This window comes from Lynx rufus, unplaced genomic scaffold (genome assembly GCF_022079265.1).
Source record: "Lynx rufus isolate CCGP_SWC_20201006 ecotype Redwood Valley unplaced genomic scaffold, mLynRuf1.p SCAF_16, whole genome shotgun sequence".
Taxonomy (NCBI): Eukaryota; Metazoa; Chordata; class Mammalia; order Carnivora; family Felidae; genus Lynx; species Lynx rufus.
In genome coordinates, this window is record NW_025814830.1 from 40,990,429 (window position 1) to 41,006,418 (window position 15,990).

The following is a 15,990-nucleotide window of genomic DNA, read 5'->3' on the forward strand; positions in this document are numbered from 1 at the left end:
TTATTTTTATAGAAATAAGGTTTTTAAACTTATTTTGCTTTTTTCTTTCCATTCTCATCCAGTCTGTGTTTTACCTTATTTTGAATTTTTGCCTGTCAGCCAAGATAGAGCCGCTTTTGGGGCATGGTATTTACATTCTGACTTATTCTTTCATGTTGACACTCTGTCAATAGGAGCCCTTGTCTATAAAACAGACATTGATAGAATATGATGAGTCATAGGGAGAACAGACATTTCCCAAAGGGATGTTCTGAAAGGTGACTATTTAAGAGTTCTTCCTCGAATTCTCTTCCTTTTTTTTTTTTTTTTTTTAAGTGAAGTGATACATTTGCATGATCGGGTATCAAAACTGCTGGTAGGGCAATGTATGACTTACCTTCTATTTTTTGCTTAGACGCTTTGTTTTGTCTGCAGTTGAATCCAGTATCTAATACAGACCCAGATGTAAAATCTGATTAATTATATTACAAGATTTTAATGATACAAATACTATTTTCTTTCCCCTTTTTGGTCTCCTAGTCTAAAACAAAGAAATGTGAAGACATTGGACTAGAGTTGGCAGGAGTACCTTTATTATTTAATCTAAATAAAGTGTATTATATGATGAAGCATTGAGGTGACCTTCAAATAGCATCCTTCAGACTTGTTCTTTTTAATTCTTATCTAAATTAATATAGTGACAATCTCTGTTTTTGTCTTAACATTGCCTTTCAAGTAGTAAAATGATTGTCTTTTATTTTCCCTGTACTTCTTCCGAGTTTTTGACATTGTGATAAATATAGTTATCAGCTAGTGTAAGTACTCCCTTTTGTGTTTAATCTACTTGAGGTAAAGGATTTGTTCTGGGCTTTAGTCTCTTCATCCAGTATTGACCAGTGATGCTGCCCAGTAGTACTGTAATCACTGGATCATAGAAAGCATCTTTCTTTTCCAATAGGAAATGATTTAAAAAAAATTGCAGGGGCGCCTGGTGACTCAGTGACACGTCCAACTCTTGGTTTCGGTTCAGGTTGTGATCTTATGGTTCGTGAGTTCAAGCCCCAGGTTGGGCTCTGCACTGACAGTGAGGAGTCTGCTTGGGGTTCTCTCTCTCTCTCCACCCCCCCCCACCTCTGCCCCTCCACTGCTTACTTTCTCTCTCTCTTCTCAAAATAAATAAATAAACTTAAAAAAATTTTTTTAATAAAAACAAAAAAACCTCCACCAAATTGCATAATATATACCTAGTACATGTCTTACACCATGCTTAGATATATTTAAAATATTGCTATAAATGTCAGGACACTTACAATTTTTCTAAACATTTTATTTTTCAGGAAACATTCTTTAATAAATATTTTGTGAATATATTAATGTCACTCTGTCAAGGTAAAAATAATTATTTTAGGAGAATTTAGATTAAAAATAGAATAATTATTGTGTAGTATTAGAACCCTGACTGGCAATTTCTTGGCCTGGGGAAGAAAAAGATGGTTTCCAATAAATCAGTAACAAACATTTCAGCTTCAGCAACAGTGCTAATTATTTTTTAAAATAGAGCCTCTAGGATCAAAAATTTATGTAGTTTAAAAGTGAAAATTGGTGGGGCGCCTGGGTGGCGCAGTCGGTTAAGCGTCCGACTTCAGCCAGGTCACGATCTCGCGGTCCGTGAGTTCGAGCCCCGCGTCAGGCTCTGGGCTGATGGCTCAGAGCCTGGAGCCTGTTTCCGATTCTGTGTCTCCCTCTCTCTCTGCCCCTCCCCCGTTCATGCTCTGTCTCTCTCTGTCCCAAAAATAAATAAACGTTGAAAAAAAAAATTAAAAAAAAAAAAGTGAAAATTGGTAACTTTTTTTTAGGGGTATAAAGAAGTATGTGAAAGTTGGCCTGAGAAATGAAAAGATTCTTTTTCTGCTAAAATACAGATTATGTCTTTCTGCTTGAGTGTATTGGTCAGAGCATATTCTCTTCTACTCTATAAGAGAATTTGGGTAAAGGCACAGCCTAAAAACATCTGAGAAAGAGAGCATTCTGGCTTATGGATTAGATTGCATTAGTAAACAGGAGAACAAATTGGTGAATATGAGTTAACAAAAATTTTGGATAAGAAATTTTTCCACATGGCATTTATTTGGATGTTGATAATTTTTTTTAAAGTTTGTTTTAAAACATTGCTTATTGTGGCATGTAAACTTATGTTGGGTGGGAAAAGTACAAATGGGAAATTGAAATTGTTAAACATGTAAATTAAATGATCAACCCTACAATTTTTGTTTTTTGCTTTTGCTTTTGGTAAAGTAATCTGGATTGCTTATTTTATATGCTGGGATGCTAGTTGTTTTTTCTATTAATACACTTAACTTGCATTCTAGCTTCGCCATTCAGAGACAGGCATCGTGTGGTGGGTTGTGTGACAGTGTCTGTCAATAGTGAAGACAAATAGTGCCAGAGACACTTAACCCATCCAATCTCACCCAGGGTATAGGTCGGTCTCGTTTTCAGACTTCTTCATAAGTCTTTTTTTCTTTCTTTCTTTCTTTCTTCCTTCCTTCCTTTCTTTTTTTGTTTCTAAATAGTGGATTGATACTGATTGAAACTAAAAACTCTTTGTAAAGTTTTAAACTTTACATTAATACTATAAGAAGAAGAAGAAGAAAAGTAGAAAACGAAGGTTGGCATGTAAGGTGTTGACAAAGCAGGTTTGCAGCCACTTTGTGTGTTCTAGATTTTTCAATCCCTTAGCAACATGAATCTTGGCCTTACAATTTTTTTCTCTTGATATCTTTCTTCTTTGATCTGAAATTTTGTCCTTGTATCTGGTGACTTTTATCAGGCAAGATGTTTAGATTTGAAGTCTTTGTTACCAGAAAGAAAAATGAAATACTTAAAAAGGATAACTAAGGTTGAACAATAAGTGTTTTAGACCAGAAATATCTGGATTGTTTTTTAAGATTATTTTCTGAACAGTCAGTGGTTTACTCCTTCTCCGTTCCACTATTGGTTCACTTAAGCACACTTGCAAAATTTTATGGCTTTTGTTTTCATGACATTTTTAGGCAGCTCAACTGATTTTGCCTGGATGTTGGAAAGTTATAAAATATATGTGCATATTTAAATGCTAAGGATCACATTTTCATCTTGGAAGCTCAGTTAAATGTCATTTCTGTCACATCTTTTAAATTAGTGAAGGGTATTTGTTTCTTTTAGGGACTTTAAAGAATGTTTCCAATTTCAAAGCTTTCTATAAAAGTGTAGTTAGTTCCATATAAAGTGTCATGTCTTTTTTTATGGTATTTTAAGCACTAAAATGATACAGTAATTAAAATAATTTCTAGTTCACAAATCTAGAACTAATAGTTCTTAATTTCAAAACTTAGTTTAAGCAAGGAATATATAAAATCTACACGAGTTTCTATATGTGGTAGCATTTAAAAGTCCCATTTTCATCTTTCTCATCAAACTAATAATACTTATAAATTCTAGGGTATCTGGGAAGGCATTATCTGCCACTCTTTTTATCCCAGCTACTTTGAATACTCATAGTGAACCTTAATGATTCCATTGGTTCTTAAAAGCATATAAGAATATACAATTTCAGTTCACCATCATTACTGGCATTTGGTCTGGTAATTGGCTCATGCTAATAATAGAATTGTTAGATGTAGACATAGAACACTATGTATGTGATAACTTCACTTACACATTTTAGAATTAATCTATTGTTCTGAGATTGTAAATGTCTTTTAGTAAATATAGAAGTGGGTTTTCCCTTTGGTTTACCATGCTCTCTAGTCACATAAAATGTTATAGAAAAATAAAATTCCCCTAGATTCAAAGATAATTTTTTCATAAAAGAAAAAAAAAGAATAATAAAAATTTATTCATGTGTTACTTAGGTAAGAGGATAAGTTTAAGAAAAAAATTTAAAAACTTACAACTTTACGAAGGATTGGTAAGGGATTTAAAGAACAAATAAAATTATAAAGGCATACAATAGAAATACATTATGACTATTCTGCTTAGTGAGAAAATAAAACCAGTTAATAAAATTTTTTATGTTGGAATTTTTTATTTTTAATATGTAGCAATGAAACATTGTACATTCCTAACAGATAAAAATGGAGACTCAAAACCAAAAAAGAAGGGAGAGGTAATTAGCATATTTTGTTTATAACAACTTAAAAAAGAATATATAGATGAGGCAGGATTACATTAGCATTTTAGTTCTACAGAATGTCAATTAAGCTGTTTCTTGACATTTAATGATTTAGTAACTGAAAAGTCTTTGTAGATATTTTAAGTACATTTACAGTATTCCCAGGAATGTTTTTTAGTGCTTTTCTGGGACTGCTTGGAAATGAGAAATTTGTGTTTAGAAATCTAAAGTGTTTTTAATATCACTTATGCATTTTTAATAGATAATATTAAGGATTTTTTATTCTTAGTTTATGGATTGATACACAAGTAGATAATAGGGCTTATATATAGTTTCACGAAAGAGTTATTAGCACTGGGGCACACGTGGCTGTCTCAGTCGGTGGACCATGCAACTCTTGATCTCGGGGTTGTGAGTTCGAGCCCCACATTGGAGGTAGAGATTACTTAAAAGTAAAATCTTAAAAAAAAAAAAAAAAAGGATAGTTATTAGCACACTCTCTGTAGAAATAGCGAATAGTTACCTCTAAACTCTTAAGTTACTTCTAAACCCTTCCCTGGTATCAGGTAATGCCTTTATAGTAATAATATAAACACTTTGAGTAGTACATCCTTTTTTTTAAAACCTGATGTGTTTATCATGGGTACATTGGTACATTTGTTGGCCAATATAATTTTAGTATAATTCAACATATGTATCAAATATTGGCTTCCAATTAATTTAATAAAAAAGTTGAATTTTTACAGGTCTTGATCTCAGGGTCATGAGTTCAAGCCGAATTTTGGGCTCCACGCTGGATGTGGAGCCTACTCAAAGAAAAAAAAAGTTGAATTTTTACTACATGCAAAACACTATGTTAGATTATTGGGAGGGTCTAAGAAAGATGTCTATGTTCTCAAGAGGCCCATATTGAGGCCCATATTTCTCCACTTCACCCCTTCATTTGGCAACATTATTACACTTAGGTGATCCCTTGCTAACCAGAATGTAACATCTTTATGTGAAGATTTTATACACCATTATCATGATCATCAAAGTAACACTGATATTGTTATAAAGAGTTTTATAGTTTAAAAAAATTATCTTACTTGTTAGAGTCTTAAAATGAGTAGAATCTTTGTAATTTAGACTCAAACTGAGATAGCTTTAAAAAGTAATACTATTTTTAAATTAGAGAATGCTTACTGCTGTCTTGTGACAGAGTTTATGTTTTCAGTTTCATAGTTCTGTGCTAATGAACTTTTTTATTTAATAAGTATGTCCAGGAAACTGCAGGTAAAACATAAAAATTATATGTTAGGTGCCCAAGGAAAATGTATAGAATATTTTAATTTATGTAGGGTATGAGATCACAGTTTGGCATACCTGTCCCAGAACAGACGTTTATGTATGATTATATCAATTGGGTTTTATAACCATGACTGTTTTGATAAGATTTGCAAGATAAAATCATATATACCTGTAGAGCAATGCTAGGTAATGTCTTGCATATTAAATTCACAAATATCATATGACTTGCTTTTGAGTTCATGATTGCTTTTCACCGGTACTTTCCATCTGTCATGGACAGGGATCCCTGAGATGTTCATATTCTGCATTCTCATGTGCATGGTACTTAGATTCAAAGAGGGGTGGTGGCGGGCGGTGGGGGGAAGCTTCGTAGAAATACACGTTCACAGCATTCATGCTGCATGTTTTGTGTGTTCCACTGCAAATACTGCATGCTGCCTACTTTTATTTCTCTGAAGATGAAGAACAGAGGCTTATACACACACACACATTTAGTTTCAATTTTGCCAATAGTTGGAACAGATGGAGGAATGTTATACATAATACCTTTTCTATTTTTTAATGATTTTTATAGTATTTTTCAAAAAAAACAAGAAAAAAAACTTGTTAATTTAAACCCAAAGTGGCTACAAATCAGCTCCTAAACTATCACTGACATTAGCATCTAGATTTTGTAGTTTTTACAAATCTTTTAAAGTATTTATTTACTAAGAAAACATTGCATTAATGCATGATACAAAATTGATAAATTTTCTTTAAATTGGAATGCAGTTTAAAGTGACTGAATTTTCCAATTTCAGCTACTGCATTTGACAAGGATACAAACTGGAAAATGGAACTGGTATCATCTTATTGCTCTAGGTTCTTTGACTTATGGTAGTTGGGAAAAATATTACCATGTGGCATTATGTAGATTACATCATTAATGGCTAATATTAATTACTGTGCTCTTCAGCTTTGACAGCAGTGAAAAATTATGGGTGAATTTAGCGATTTCAAATAATTTAAGTGTTCTGGTACATGTTTTTAAGAATGATTTTTGGCACTTGGCTTTTGATTATCTGAACATTGGCATTCTCAACATTTCACTCTGTACATTGTAATTAATAAGAATGTTGCAATTCCAATAACTGCCCATCACAGTTTTAAGTTTTATCCTACCACTTTAGCACAGTGGCATACTTGGCTATAGATAAAAACTAATTTTAGCTTTAAACATATATTTTAGTTCTCCGTATTAAATTAAATTAAGTGTTATTATGTATTTTTAGTTTTGTGTGTGTATGATTATCAACCTTTCTATATCTTATACAAGATCAAACGGTATTTCTAAAATTTTAGAACTAAAAACGTCCAACCTTAACGTTATTAGTATGCCTCTGAGGCAGTGCTGTTAAGGGTTAAAGTAGTATTATTTTTCAACAAGCTGTTCTGCCAGTTGCCACCCATTTTGAAAAGGTCTATTTAAATCTTTTTTGCTAGACGTAATAAATAAATGGCTTTTACAAAAAACCTTCCCCAGGACTAGAATTTTTTTTGTTTAAACCTCTTTTTTGTTAGACTTTGGTCAATAAAAGTTACTGTTACTCATATTAAGAAATTCCCTAAATGGTTAAAATCAAGCAGGCCCTTTAAAGAGAGGGGTATTGGATAGTGGTAACCAATTGCTGAGTGTGTAATTAAGGATGTTGTAAGAAATATCCATCCAGTAATCAGTCCTTACTCTGCTTTTCATTCTGCCATAAAGGATGGATTTATTTATTTTAGAGATCATGGTTTTGAACTGCCATTTCTAACTTCTGGATACCCTCAGTGGTTAACTTCCTTATTTTCCACAGCCCAGCATATTCCAAATCAAACTTTTTTCACTTTAATTCTAGATTTTACAATAATCATAGTGATGGTACCAGTTCCATTTTGCCTCCAATTCAGTTGATTATATATTTTTTCTATTTATTTCTCATTTTATAATTGATATCTGGAATAATCAGCAGCTCTTTTCTCATTTATTTTCTCATATTTTTATTCCAGGATTTGCCTCTGAAGCAGGGAGTGTCTGCATTAAAAATGACCTGTAGTTCTCTGCTTCATAGGTTAGAAACTTATTTTAATATTTTGTGGCTAAGCACAGTCCCACTTTTCAAATTCTATAATAAATTATTTAATTGGCATTGAATGTGGACCACAAGCTTATATTTCATATTGGGGTTTTCTTTATTATTTTAAATGATTAAAATTCAACAGAATATCCAGCTGAGGCAATAAAAGCTTTATTCTTGCTTTACAGCTTTAAACATTAAATTAGATTTTTTAAAATCTATCAATTCTAACACAAGTAAAATATTGCTATTTGGGCATTTTTTAAAATTGCGTTTTTTAGGCTTTGTATTGCTTGAAGCATTTATATTCTAAAACTTAACCAAATTCCAACTATTCATTTTGGGGAAAAACAATCAGTTCACAAATCACATTTTCAATGGGACTGCTAGCCAGCATAGGTGAAAACATGTATAGTGTATTTACTCTTAAATTGTACACCGCAGATGCTTCTTCAGCTCCCTCCTCTTCCTCCATGGGCGGTGCTTGCAGCTCCTTTACCACCTCTTCCAGCCCTACCATTTATTCTACCTCAGTCACCGACAGCAAGGCTATGCAAGTGGAGAGCTGCTCCTCAGCCTTGGGGGTAAGTAACAGAGGGGTAAGTGAAAAGCAGTTAACCAGTAACACAGTTCAGCAGCATCCATCAACACCGAAGAGGCACACAGTCTTGTACATCTCACCACCACCTGAGGACTTGCTGGATAACAGTCGGATGTCCTGCCAGGATGAGGGGTGTGGATTGGAATCAGAGCAGAGCTGCAGTATGTGGATGGAGGATTCCCCCTCCAACTTCAGTAACATGAGCACCAGTTCCTACAATGATAACACTGAGGTACCTCGTAAATCACGAAAACGAAATCCAAAGCAGAGGCCGGGGGTCAAACGACGAGATTGTGAAGAATCTAATATGGATATATTTGATGCCGACAGTGCCAAAGCACCTCACTATGTGCTTTCTCAGCTTACCACGGACAACAAAGGCAACTCAAAAGCAGGAAATGGGTTGGTATTCACATTTTTTAAAGTTTTATCACCATTGTGCAAAACAAGCAAGAAAAATAAATCATTCCCCACTTTTTGTAATTGCTCAGCTTAAGTTTGAATATAAAAGCAAATACTGATTTTATCATTGAAATACATGAAAATTCGAACTTAAAATTACCAAGTTTTGCTAGAGAAAAACATATTAATAGATTTTAGCAATAGGTATCTTATTATGAGTATGATTAAGTAGTAGAAAATCTGTTTTGACATAATTTTTAAATTTCAAATGGATTCATATTTTAAAAGGATTTAAAAATATTTTTACTCAAATAACTAGCAATGTAATGACTGTAGTTAAACAACTTCAAAACATTCTAAAAGGGCTAGTTTGTGTTCTTTCATGTTGTCTCCCCATATGGTTCAACCCATTTCCATGTCTGTAAGGGTTTGACTTTCTCTTTTATTTGATGAAAACAAGAAAAAGCTGCATTGATTCTTGTATTTATTTTAAGCTTTTTCTTTAATACATTCTCCTGACCTTTAAAAAAAATAAATAGATCACTAATTTTTTTCCCCTGTGATTCTGGGTTTATGTATTGAAAGCATGATAGAACAGGATCATGGTACATATTTGAGTTCTCATTCATCTCTGCCAGTCTACAGCACCCACTATAAATATATTTGTAAATAAATATATTTCCATGGCTATATTATAGAATATTTATTGCTATAGTATAGAATACTATGACTTATTTTTAACTTTTTAAAATTCTTTTAGTACTTTTGTTATATTTAATTGCTAGACTTTTAGTTACATTTTCCTATTGCATTCAATATAATTTTGACCAAATTTAATTCAGTGGATTTTAAGAGATTACTTTTTGGGGAGGCAGATTATGGTCCTTTAGTTGACCCAGAATCTCCTACAATTTCAGGTTGTTACAAAGAGTGATGCAGAAGCTTTTGGTTGGTTTACTACTTGATGACATCATTCTTATCTTTTAAGTTAGTAATCTGGTTGACTATTATAAAGAGTATTCTTAATGTATATTTAACTTGTTCTTAAATGTTCTCTCAGTACATTTTTAAGCAATATCTACCATTTAAGCATAATTATTTTATATTATTTTCTTCTCTACTCTCACTTAAAACCCCTTTGGAGTGATGTAGTTAAATAAAAATAAACATTTAAATGTTTTTTCTTTTTAGAAAGTCCAGATTAAAAAATTATCTAAAAGAAAACAAGACTAACCTTTTCCTAAAATGTTACCATTAGCAGAGCTAATTTCAAAACATACTTGTAGAACTAGTAGCTATAGAATAATGCTCTGAAATGTAGTAGCCAGATTTAAAAGGCTCATGTATATCCGTCATTAAATACGAGCATGCGTTTATTTGGGTTTCAATGCAAAAGGTTTTTTGGTTTTTTTGTTTTTTTAAGTTCCAAAAGAGAGATTTTCATTGTTATACTGAAATAAACATTAAAGGTCCAAATGAAGAACAAATAGAATTTTGACATAGGGTTAGTCAACACATATCATTTGCAGTTCCTGTTAAGAGAGATCTTGACCTACATCTTTTCTGCTTCTGCTTTTGTATGATAGATATATCTTAGAAATGATTTGAGGTTACCCAGGGAAAGTATAATAACATTTGTCGAGACAAAATCTCTCATGAAATAATTCATGGAACAGAAACTCATCAAGCAGCAGAAGAAATGTCCAGCTTCTTAGGTAATGGAAAAATATTTGACACTGGCAAATAGAAGTGGTGGAAGAAGTTTAAATTTTGAATAGATAAGAACTATATCAAGGAAAGGATAAAGCAATATGTAAATATATTGAAACATAGGCTTTTGAAAGCAGTTATTAAGAGGATCTCAAGCTTTCTCTTCAGTAAGAAAGGCATTAGAAACAAGAAAGAAATTCAGAAATCTTTTGAGGGATAAGGTATATATAGCCTTAGATATCATAATGTGCCATAAATTTACAATTTATATAATACTGAATTGTAGGAAATGTACTCTGAAATATGTTATAAACAGCAGTTTATTGATCTTCAAGATGGAAATAGCATTTTTGTATAATTAAGGTATTATATAAAAGAGTTTATTAAAAAACAAAATCACTTAAAAAAGAATTACTCAGTATTTAAACATTACTTAGCCACGTTCTTAAATTCTTCAACTAAATGTTCTGAGCATCAGTAGGCTTATGTTTTTTCTAGATAGTCCTGAAAATTAAGGTATAATGTAATGTGAAACTCCTTTTAGGCATTTTGTAGTATAAATTATTTTTTTGTGTGACAGACAACTAGAAGTATACATAGCACATAGGAATTAGAATGCCATTTTAAGACTTCTGAATAGAATATAATAAGACAAAGGACTTAGCTTTTTGGATGCCATTTAGAAGTAAAATCCCATACAATTAACTGTAAGCCATTGTGCCTTAAAAATTACTAATTTCACTGACTTCTTTTCTAAAAATTAGTTGACATTTTCATTGTTGTACATGTCTGAAGATCTAAATATATATGTATTCCATCTGTACATTTAAGCCTTAGAGAATAAAAGTAGTTTTAAGGGCTTTTAAAAGTATCATTTCAGAAATTGTTTAGTTACATGGACTATTCTTTAAGCCATAATGTGTATACTGTGTCAACTCACTCATTAGTCTTCATCCCAAATGAAATATTTTGTTTTACTAAAATAATAAAACTTGTTTTTATCTATTTATTCTCATCAATACTAGCTTGGCTAGCTTAAGTGAATATAAAAACTGTATCTTGCCAAATTCATTGGTATGCTAAATTTTCCTTATAACTCGAGCTGAAGTTTTCCCTTTTCTATTATAAAATTAATAGATATTAATTACAAACATGCAGAAAAATAGAAGAAAATAAATAACCTATAATTTAGTCACTCGATACAACTCCTATTAGTATTTTACTGTATTTTCTTTTGGTCCTTTTCATTGAATATTTAGGGGGTGTTTTTACATAGTTTCTGTAAGTGAATATTTTTGCTTTGAATTTAAAAATAAATATAAAATGATACAATTGTAGAGTTTCATATGTAAGGGACTGCACATTGTATTGAGAGCACATGTTTGAATTTCTACCTAGAACGATGAACAGAAAAATAGGATTTGTTGCCCATTGTTCCAGTTTCAACTCAGTACTTTGATTCATAGAATGTATTCTTTCAGGGCCTTTTAAATGACTTACATGGGTAATCTTTGACTTAAGTATGTGAAACTTACATGAATGGCATTCCTTGGCCAGGAATCCAAGGATCCAGTCTTCTTCATCTTGATATTATAGGAACTCTTTTTATTCTGCTTTCTTTTCTTTGTCCCTTTCTTTTTCCTATTTGCAACAACAACTATTTTTTCAGCACCTGCAGCTTCAGGAATTGTGCAAGGTTCAGGGAATGTGAAAACGATGGAGCACAGTACTAGCCCTCAGAACTCTCCCACTTACCTAGTCAGTCTTACTTCGTATTTCTTCTCTTCTCCATCCTTCTGTCCCTTTCCTCACTATGAGGTTCATCCCAGTGCCTGGTTTCATTGAGAGTACAGCATTTCTTCTTTTTGTTATTGATAATAGAGGCAACAACTTAGAGCTGGAGGGTTAAACATTAGGGGCAGGTTTAAGGTTTCTTAGCCACTGTTGCTCTTCTTTGTTTGAAATCATAACATTCCTCCTGGGATCTGTTTGCTTTTGGAGATTTTGTCCATAGTCATCTCTTAGCTCCTGTATTTTCAATGTGAGGCATACAGAAAGCAGTATAGGCCCTGACTCTATTTTAAAATGTACATGGGTAATTTTAAATCTGTTTTAAAACTAATAGTATTGTTTTATATTTATTTTATCACATATTTGCAGTGCTTCAAATGAAAGGTGTTGACCTAAAGTCCTAACCACCGGTTGAAATATTTTTCTTTGAACATACATTCCACATAGCAAATGAATGATAAACAAATAAATATTAGAAATACAATTTTAAAAAATAGATTGCCTATCTGTAAAGGCCAGATTATAAAGATTTTATATGCTAAGGGCTTTAATTATTTAATCATAACTAAAAACACCGTGAAAAATTGTACTTCTAGAAAAGATTGGTTAGAATAAATCTGATTTCCCAATAAAAATTGGATCACTGATTTTTTATTATAATTTTTTCAGAAAAATTGTACTGAAAAAGATATCCCCCAAAAATGTATGCTACATGTACTTTAGATTGTTTTTTAAAGCCTTCATTTCTTTGGGCTACCCCCCTTTTCTTTTGCATTGCAAGTCTGATTAGAAAATAATGGTAGTTAATCTTATAGTTTTATATTGCACTCACATATATGTGTAATTTTTTAAATTCGTTTTGACTGAAGTGCATTGTGAAAGGTTATAGTGACATTCGCTATTCTCTTACCTGTTATTTTTCTGTTCATTAACATTCATTCTTCCTCCATTCCTCCTACCACACATAGGTGTTGTCTTCCCTGTCCAATTTACTTTCTTTTATTTTTGCATTGTATAGTTAAATTTTATTTAAAAGTTTAAAAAGATACTTTGCTTATGGAATGTGTCTTCCCTTAGGCTGTGTTTTATTTTGTTGTTAGGATTATCAGTTGTTTTTAATGACACTGCCTTTTCTGTTCCTTCCTTTACCTTAGGTGACTTTTGTAAAAAAAAAAAAAAACAAAAAAACCAAAAACCAAAAAACTTCTTCTTGATACTCTTTCTGTGTTGTGCTTTGACTTCTCAGAACATTGGAAAACCAAAAAGGCAGTGGAGTAAAGAAGAGCCCTATGTTGTGCGGACAGTATCCTGTTAAAAGTGAGGGAAAGGAGCTGAAGATAGTTGTACAGCCTGAGACCCAGCACCGAGCTCGGTACCTGACTGAGGGTAGCCGTGGCTCAGTAAAGGATAGAACACAGCAAGGCTTTCCTACAGTAAAGGTACTTATTTTATTTAGCAAAAGAATTTTTTCCAGTTTTGCTTACTAGTTATTTTGTTTTTAACTGGCAAAAGCTGCCTAAAATAAATGGTAGAAATACCGTATATAATGGAAATTAAAGCAAGTCTGACTGAATCATAAGCCCAGTATTGTTACTTTAATTTGATTTTTAGTTTAGATGAAAGGGGAAGTGAGAATGTGTTCCCAATAATATTTGGAATTTATGAATTATGTTCCCCTTATATTTGACATTGGTAGCAACTATATTCAGTTCTTCCCAAACTTAGTATTTAAGAAGAAATTTTAAAGTGAATTCATTTAAAGTGAAATATTGTAGAAATTAGTATGGACTTGGAAAATAAGGTTTTTGAGATGGCTAAAGGAATCAGGACTATTCATTTCAGAAAAGAATTAGTTGATAGATAATTCAAATCTTCAGTTTGAGAAATAGGATATTAACTGATTGTTCATCTTTTCAGAATTTAGACTAAAAGAAAAAAGGGGCTTAAATTTCAGCCCCTGGGAAACTTTGTTACAAAGAATATTTCTCTTTGAAGATAAACCAAAAAGGAGTGAGTGGGGGATGTTTAACAAGTGTTCCTACCCCTTGTAAAACATTAAACGTAGGAATTTTGACTAGTCACGTGGTAAATTCTTGTTAAACACAGTTTGTGTAAATGTAATGTTAGTATTTACTTGGCTTGCTTTTCATTTTAAATTTTAATGGAATAATGGTAGAAATTTAGGATCAGGAAATCTATCCATGGTCATTAATAAGGTTGGTTAATAGTCCCATGTACAGCATCACTCCTATCCCTCTGCTACTCGTCACACCAAACCCATCCTCATTCCCCCAGACTCAGAAGAAATAGGTAAATGATAAGTTTAAGTCATGCTTTTTATAAATATTTGTTTGACCAGACATTTTGATAGGTTGGTTAGTATTTTTAACCCATATTGATCTGACTTTAAGTTATGCTTTGGTTAAGTACTCTCTGGTCAGAAGTATTATTAGATTAATTATCTCTGATAGGGAGTGAATTGACCTTAAAAGTTTATCTATTCATTCATTCAACAAATAAGCACCCCTCTATGTGCCAGACACTGTTCTAGGTACTGCTAGTGGTTTAGGTAGATTGCTTCTTTGTCTACTTATTTCCCTCATGATATCATTTCACAGAGATATTGCTATACTGGGTTACAAAAGATGTATGAATCTTTTAAAGTACTTTGGTGTACATTGTACAAGTTATTTTGTGATTTTATGCATTCTATATTAGTAGCTTCAGTATTTAACTATAAACCTGAACAAAAATCAGCATTGGAAAGATTTGTTCCCAAATGCTATTTTATTTATTCATTCTTCAACAAATTATAAATTATAATTTATGAAAGCATGTTAGAGACCTGTAAGGATCCATAGATCCTGGTTTGAACTAACACTTTTTCAAACCATGTTTTGGCCCAGAATTTCATGATGTTGTGGATATGTATCTAACCTATGCAAATGAGTTACATTTCCTTATTATTTATATAGCTGTACTTCAAATACTTTTCTATTCAAATAGTTTTAAAAGAGTAAAAATTCAGTATGTGTACACATTTGATGATGATGATGATGATGCCACTAACATAGTTTAATGAATTTTCCGTTAGTAGTGATGGTAAATTTTGAGTAACCCACATGCTTTGGCAGTCCATAAATTTATAAATACATAAAGGACTGTGTATTCATTTGCATCTGGTTGTACAAATTAATTGTAAATGACAATTTATCATTAAACATATAACATTTTAATCAAAATGTGATTATTACAGGATTAAAACTTAGAATTTCCTGCAAAAACTTAGCCAATTCTCCTCTTTATGAAAATATTTTACTTTTGGTTTTCTTGAAGATTTAAATTATTTCTTTACTGTTATCTATTTATAAATGTAGAACTTGGTCTTAAATGTTTGATTTGACAATTAGATTATTTGAAATGCTAATTAGTCTTTATGTTCTATGTTATCTCACTCCAGCTGGAGGGCCATAATGAGCCAGTAGTGTTGCAAGTGTTTGTGGGCAATGACTCTGGTCGAGTGAAACCACATGGATTTTATCAGGCCTGCAGGGTAACTGGGCGAAATACAACTCCCTGTAAAGAGGTGGACATTGAAGGCACTACTGTTATAGAAGTTGGCCTTGATCCAAGCAACAACATGACATTGGCGTAAGTACTTAGTAAAAATTTTTTCAGTATACATTACACTTTTGCAATGGGCAGGAAAAAAATTTTAGTTTCTAATGTAAAAAAAAGAAGATTTTGAGTATTTTATTAAAATGTTTTAAACATTACAAATAAAAACGTAGATTAATGCAGAATGGTAATTGGTCAAAATGAGCTCTTTTCCCTTTGCCATAGAATTCCTATGATGAAAGGCAAGGAAATAAAAGCCAGGTGGAATAATGGCTTTTTTGGAGATAATATGGACTAATTTGTTGGGACTAATAAAAGTAACATTAAAAATAAAAACTACAAACCAT

At 32.0% G+C, this 15,990-nt stretch overlaps 1 protein-coding gene across 8 annotated transcripts in view; it reads left to right on the forward strand.

Annotated features, from left to right (window-relative positions):
* Positions 1 to 15,990, forward strand: part of NFAT5 (nuclear factor of activated T cells 5) — a 122,069-nt gene that overhangs the window by 51,929 nt on the left and 54,150 nt on the right. For 5 of the 8 annotated variants that reach the window (XM_047078672.1, XM_047078673.1, XM_047078671.1 and 2 more), the window contains 3 exons: positions 7,966 to 8,524; positions 13,272 to 13,464; positions 15,486 to 15,676. In XM_047078672.1, coding sequence (XP_046934628.1) covers positions 7,966 to 8,524; positions 13,272 to 13,464; positions 15,486 to 15,676 — 943 coding nt within the window. Of the gene's footprint in view, positions 1 to 1,761; positions 7,516 to 7,965; positions 8,525 to 13,271; positions 13,465 to 15,485; positions 15,677 to 15,990 lie in introns of those variants that run through there. The other 3 variants (XM_047078677.1, XM_047078678.1, XM_047078679.1) reach the window with 3 other exon arrangements.